This window comes from Sminthopsis crassicaudata, chromosome 1 (genome assembly GCF_048593235.1).
Source record: "Sminthopsis crassicaudata isolate SCR6 chromosome 1, ASM4859323v1, whole genome shotgun sequence".
Lineage (NCBI taxonomy): Eukaryota > Metazoa > Chordata > Mammalia > Dasyuromorphia > Dasyuridae > Sminthopsis > Sminthopsis crassicaudata.
The window spans coordinates 586,397,567-586,404,727 of NC_133617.1; the positions used below are offsets into that span (position 1 = coordinate 586,397,567).

The following is a 7,161-nucleotide window of genomic DNA, read 5'->3' on the forward strand; positions in this document are numbered from 1 at the left end:
GCACCGAGTCGGAGCGCCACGCTCGCTCCAGGGGTCCCGATAGGACCGGGAAGCGGGGGTGTCGCCCGCACGCACTAAGCCCCAGGGCGAACGAATCGGGAGCCTTCTCCCAGCCCGGAGCTCCCGGCGCAGCCCCGGTCCCCAGAGGCGCGGGAGCGCTGACAGCCACCCCCGGTCCCCCCGGCCCCGCTCACCTGGCCTGCGCAGCAAGGGGCTGACATCGCGGCGGCTGCAGGGGAGCGGCGCTCTGCCGGACGGCTCCCGGGCTCCGGCGGCCGGAACACTCCGCACACCAGAGCTCACGCGCCTCCCACTCCCAGCGATCACAGCAGCTCCGAGCTCGCGGGGCAGCCCAGGAAAAACAAACGCCCGCGAGCCCCGCCCCCTCTATCAACCCCAGGCCCCGCCCCCTCCCAGGACAGACAATGAGCCGCGATGCGCCCCCTTCCACCCCTGCCTCTCTAGAGCGGGGAGTGATAGGTTCTAGCTTTGCCCTGGACTTCCGCTGTCGTCAGGACAGCCGGGCTGGTAAATTACTTCCCGGTGGGAAGAAGTAGTTTCTCCCCAAATTCGCCTCTCCCACTCCTCTGCAGAAGAGGAGAGCTGTCCCTGAGCTCCCCATTCCTCGGGTTCCTACACAGAGAACGGGGCAGGGGCTGCGACGGAAAAAACTGGCTGATTGCCCCATGAAAGGAAACGCGGCTTTTCTCCCTGAGACCTGAAGGGGAAAATCAGCTGGAAATAACAACATCCCAGAGAAAATGCAGCTCTTTGGAGGGGCTAGAGGGTAGAACGGGTAACCCGCTTTAAAACCTCGCCTTCACCAGCTCTGCGGCAGATGCGCCACTCACTTATCTCTGGTGCAATTTCCTCTTCTGTAAAATGGGGATGATTACACTTGCACCAAGTAGCCATGCGCTTTGTCCACTTAGGAGCTCTCCATAAAGTGTTAAGATGTAATTTGGAATTCAGTTTCAAAAGGTTCCATTAACTAGATGATGGGTATTAGCTAGGAAAAGGCAAAGGCAGTGAAATAAATTAGGTAGAGTCGCGCCCCCCCTCAGCTCTCTTAGATTCCACTTCAAACACCTTTAAAATTATCCGGCAAAATGACTTTTAAAAGGACAGAGTAAAACAATTTTCCAGCCCAAGACAACTTTATTTATTTTTTTATTAATAATTTTTTGACAGTACATATACATGGGTAATTTTTTTTTTTTACATTATCCCTTGTACTCCCTTCTTTTCTGAATTTTCCCCTACCTCCCTCCCTCTACTCCCTCCCCTAGATGACAGGCAATCCCATATATATTAAATTTGATACAGTATATCCTAGATACAATACATGTGTGTAAAACAGAATTTCTTGTTGCACAGAAAGAATTGGATTCAGAAGGTAAAAGTAACCTGGGTAGAAAGACAATAGTGCAAACAGTTTAAACTCATTTCCCAGTGTTCCTTTTCTAGATGTAGCTGATTCTGTCCATCACTGATCAATTGGAACTGAATTAGGTCCTCTCTTTGTTGAAGATATCCACTTCCATCAGAATACATCCTCATACAGTGTTGTTGTTGAAGTGTATAATGATCTCCTAGTTCTGCTCGTTTCACTCAGCATCAGTTGATGTAAGTCTCTCCAAGCCTCTCTGTATTCCTCCTGTTGGTCATTTCTTACAGAACAATAATATTCCATAACATTCATATACCAAAATTTACCCAACCATTCTCCAACTGATGGGCATCCATCCAAGACAACTTTAAAGGCTCTGCCAGGCCATGCTGGACAAGTCAGCATACCAACAGTGTCTGGAGACAGTAAAGGGGGTCAGGCAGCTGGTCAAAAGATACAGGAGGCCTTGGGAATGTATTGCCCATAAAAGATTACAGGTGACAGTCCCAGTTCCAAGCATGCACTAGCATGTTAGCAATAGGGACCCTGGTCACAGTCCAAGGTGGAAAGGGTGCCTGTAGTCCTGCACAGACTCAGAGCACAGACCAGGAGAGCAGAGATTGTACCTCTCCTTAGATTCTTTTGCTGGGTACAGAAGCTCTGAAAATACTGGGGATCCCAACTAGTCTCCTGAGGTATCTCAAATGATTTTGTAGGTTTAGATCATCTCCAAATCAATAAGTAAAGATTGAATTTATAGCCAGCTGATGACAACTGGCTAAGTTCCAAAAGGAAGTTTAGCTAAGAAGTGGGCAACAAACTTTTATAGAGGTAGAATTGGGGTGTGTAGGTTAGGTATTTCACTATTATTGTTCATTAATTTTATGGTGCTAATTTTATGACAGACTCTCTAATTTCAAGAAACCACTGATATGCTAATGGATTGGATTTATTAGCTTTTAGGATACCACTAATATGCTAATTTTATGATTTGGAGATTAATGGGAGTTAAGGGTTAAGCATCTTCCTTTCAGAGCCAGAATCCCAGCCACAAACTATGTCAATATAGCCAGCATCCTGACCATAAAAGTATAAACTAAAATAATTTAAAGTAAGATGCAATATTCCTACAACAAGACAAGTTAAAGGTAAAATATAACTAAAACAATCTAAAAAATACAGCATTTCCAAGACAAGCCAACTTAGAGCCAAAGTATAAACTAAGATACAGTGTTTCTGAGACATGACAAGTTGGAGATTACAATCCCATCACTGCCACTTTGGAAAAACTGAAATTTATAGATGGCTCCCAGACCTAACTCTGAAAACAAGAGCGCTCGTGCACATACATACATACATACACACACACACACACACATACACAACCCCTGAAACTTCAGACAGCGAAGGATACTCTCCCTCTGAAGAGTAGAGTCCAATTTTAACATAATGTCAAGAGGTAGGTTGGGGAAATGAGCAAACAAACAACAACAAAAAAAGAATCCGATCTTAGAAAGTTACTACAGTGAAAAGGAAGATAAAAACTCAGAAGAAAAGTCAAAAAAGCTAAATCCAAAGCCTCTAAGAAAATTGTAGATTGATTTCAAGTCATAGAAGAGCTCAAAAAAGATTTAAACCAAATAAGAGAGGTAGAATAAAAATTAGGGAAGGAAATTAGAGTGATGCAAGAAAATCATGAAAAAACAGTCAACAGCATAATAAAAGAGGTATAAAAAATTCTGAAGAAAATAACACCTTACAAAATAGAAAGTCCAAATGTAAAAGAGGTACAAAAAAATCCATTAAAGAAAAGAACTTTTTAAAAAATAGAATTGGTCAATTGTTGCTGTTGTTCATACTTGAAGAAGACCAATGGCAAAAGGATTGTGGTGTCTTGATTTGCAAGTGAATTGGATGTAAGGGAGGCAGAACTATGCAAAGCCAGATGGAAGAAAAGGTACAAAAGCTCTCTGAAGAAAATAATTCCTTAAAAATTAGAATTAGGGAAGTGGAAGCTAAATCAATGAGATATCAAGAAACTATAAAACAAAATCAGAAAAGAGGTGGCAGAGCTCTGTAGAAGTCATCCCTCCTTATTATATAAGGCAGAGTTTGCTGGCTCCTTACTGGCCCCTTCATTTTTTAGAGGTTCTGAGAAAAGATCCAGATATTATATTCAAGCACAAATCCTTGCTAGGGTCTTTCAAACTAATCAATATAGTTTTGCTTTGACTGCAGAAAATCCTCATGAACAATCCCTGCCTAAAGAAAGCTTCTTGTATGACTTTTCTATAACTCAATGCCAGAATGGCCCAAAAGTACTTTAAAATATATATATATATATATATATATATATATATACATATATATATATATATATACTATTTTTATTCCGAATTAAAAAATATAAAATAAAACATTTTTCATCTAGATAGGACAGGAAAAAAAAGATTTTGTATGAAAATAAGTAAATTTCAGCCTGTATTTTTCAAAGCTGTCCTGTCTGCCTGTGTTTTGGGATGTTTTTTTTTTTTTTTTTGGGGGGGGTGCATTTTTTAAAGATGCCTCCTGGATCTTTTCTTTTTTTAAAATTTGTGCTATCCTATTGATAATCCGCCTAACCTAGCCATCCCATTCCTTCTCATCTATTTTTATTTATCCCTATCCCAGAAAAAGAGGAAGTAAAAACCCAGGTAATAAAATGTTGTTTGTTTTTTGTTTTCAGAGGACCTATGCCAAGGTGATGTCTTAATCTATATATCAGGTGAGATAAGAATTTCACAAACCTATAAGCCTTGCTCTCTCTTTTTGAGTCATTAAAGTCCAAGAGCAAGATAAAAGTCAGAGTGACTAACCATGTCTTGGGATACAGTAAATGACTCTGTCTGAGTATGTTTCATGTCTGACAAAGCTCTAAGCATTCCACATTTCACAACCTACTTCAACGGCCTCCATGACTGTTGGAAGAAATTGTTTTTAATGTGTCCATTCCACCATTTGCTTGGGATAAACATCCCCTAATTCACTAAAGCCTTTTGGTTTCCTTCAGTCTGGTTTAGTACATCTGCTGGGATGGTTTTACCATGGTATTGTTCAAAGGTGAAGAAAGAGGTGTTATTATTAATTTCATCAATCAAGAGAGTTCCTTTAATCTTACCATCCTAATTTAATTTCAGAGAATTCAAGAAAATTATGATTTTTTTGTATTTACACACATATATTATATCTAGGTTATATTGTAACATATGTAAAATGTATGGGATTGCCTGTCATCAAGGGGAGGGAGTAGAGAGAGGGAGGGGATAATTTGGAAAAATGAATACAAGGGATAATATTATTTAAAAAATTACTCATGCATATATACTGTGAAAAAAATTATAAATAAAAAAAAGAAAATTATGATTTTTCCTTAAGTAAAAGGGAGGCCTAAATATATTTTTACAGTTGTCAGAAATGATTAATATGTTGATTATATTTTACATATATTTCAGGATTCAGGATTGGGTAAGGGATTCATCAGAAAGTAACAAGAATTTTTTTTAAAGACATCAACAAAAGAAAAAGAAATCATGTATGGAAATATTTTATGAGCATTTACCCTCCTTGTTTATAAAGTACTCATAAAGTATTGTTCAACAACAGAGGCTGCTTCTTTTTTAATTAAAAAAGCCCTATAGACTTTGCCCCTACCTTTTTATTTTTTGAGGGAAAAAGTTGAACATCCTGTTCTTGAGGTGTAGGTAGGGTTTGGGTGGATATCTTTTGATGTGTGTTTTTTCTCCAATTCAAGAAACAGTCTATTTGCAAATTGGCCAAGATTTTCTTTCCCACAAAATTTTCCTGAAATAAAATTGAGTTGGCTTCTTTTACACATCATAACTCTAGTGTATGCATGCACACATTCATAATGTTATAAATAGCCAGCTTTCACTCCTAGGTTTGGAGTATTTTTGAAGGGAGGGGAACAATCTTGAGTTAAAAAAAAAAAAATTTAAACTGTTCAAGTCAATAAAAATTGATTTGTGTACTATTAGAAAATAGTCACCCACCACCCACTTCTTTCCCTTTGACAACTTTAATTAATTCCAGATCTTGTTAGCATGGTAGATGAGAAGAAATAAAAGCTAATATTTTAAAATTCCCTCTCAAAACTAAGATAATTTTAAATTTAAGATAATTTATTCCTATACTGAAGGTCACATAATACAAAACTAGAAATCAATCTAATTTTCACTATAAGAAGATTAACAGTGAAAATACACAGCCTTAGTGGATAGAGCACCAGCCCTGAAGTCAGGAGGACATAAGTTCAAATCTGGTCTCAGACACTTAACACTTCCTAGCTGTGTGATCCTGGGCAAGTCACAGTTAAGTGACAATTGGAATTAACCAATTGTCTCACCAAAAAAAAAAAAAAAAAAAAAGGTAAATCAACTTTATGGTATCATAAATTAGCCAAACAAAGAATAGAAATTTGGAAACCCAAGATCAGCCAAGCTTTGAGGAACAGATACACTCTTCTGTTGATAGTGTCTATAAATTGGATCCATCTTTCTGGAAACCAATTGACCAATATGTAACAAGAACTATACAACTGTTTTCTATCCTCTTATTCAACAGTTCTACTTTAGGATGTACAGTTCAATGAAATTACCCCAAAGGGAAAAAGTAAGTAATACAAAAAGATTCATGATAGTAACATTTATGTTTTGATGAACTGGAGGCCTTCATTTAATCCAATCCCCTCATTTTACAAATGAGGAATCCAGAATTATTTGTCCAGGACCACATAGGCAGTACAACACAGGCAGAATTTAAACCCATCTGCTCATGAAATCGAGCATTTTTTCCTCTGTATCCCACAAGATGACTGACTATTCTCTCCAGTGAGGCAGATCATAACCTCTTTATTCAGTCTCACACACACAGAGCAATTCATCCATCCCTCACCAAAATTCTCCCCAAGAGGTCCTTTTAACTTACTGGAGAATTGTGATTTTTTTTTTTTTTTTTTAGTGTGTATACCATTGAAGCACAGAGTAGTAAACTCTGGGTCTGGGATCAAGAAGATCCAGTGATGCACTAGTAAATATTTAACAACCAGCTTTCTAGGAAGAAAAAAAAAATGGTACAATTGACATACTTTTAAGTTTAATCTATATTGTTAACATTTTCTCCACCACTTAAATGTAGAAAATTAACAGAACAATAAATCAATCCCCAATTTGTAGAATTTACAAACTGTTAAATTTTATATTGAAAATTTAACAAAATGGCTCTTGGAAGCTTGCTCCAGCACACCCATGTCAGAATTCAAATACAACTTCAAACACTTCTTACCTTAGCTATGTGACCCTGGGCAAATCAGTTAACCTCAAATTTCCATTTCCTCACCTGTAAGATGGGAATAATAGTACCATCCACCTCATAGGATTGTTGTGGGGCTCAGATGAGATCATAATTATATTTTGTAAACCATAAAGCATTATATAAATGTTAGTTATTATTATCATTAATCATTTGCTTTCCTAATGTGACTGGCTCACCTTGTTTTGTGGCCATATATTTCTCCAATCTTTTCCTTTTACTACTTTTTTTGAGTATCACTTTGTAATATACCTTTGTGTTTTCTAATGCTGGCCCTCACAATTCATCTCTTTATTCATTATTGGGTGATTTTCAGTTTTTGAAATTCTTTGAAAATTTAGAAACAACTCAAAAGCCTAACTATAATAGGAAAATATAAATGGAATATCCCATAGTTACTGAAG

General features: G+C 38.0%; 1 protein-coding gene across 2 annotated transcripts in view; it reads right to left on the reverse strand.

The window, feature by feature from the left end:
- SERINC5 (serine incorporator 5) overlaps positions 1 to 344 on the reverse strand; it is a 112,450-nt gene extending 112,106 nt beyond the window's left edge. For both annotated transcript variants that reach the window (XM_074282365.1, XM_074282364.1), the window contains exon 1: positions 195 to 344. In XM_074282365.1, the coding sequence (XP_074138466.1) occupies positions 195 to 221 (27 nt within the window). In that variant the 5' untranslated portion in view covers positions 222 to 344. The remainder of the gene's footprint in view (positions 1 to 194) is intronic.
- Positions 345 to 7,161: the final 6,817 nt, after the last annotated feature.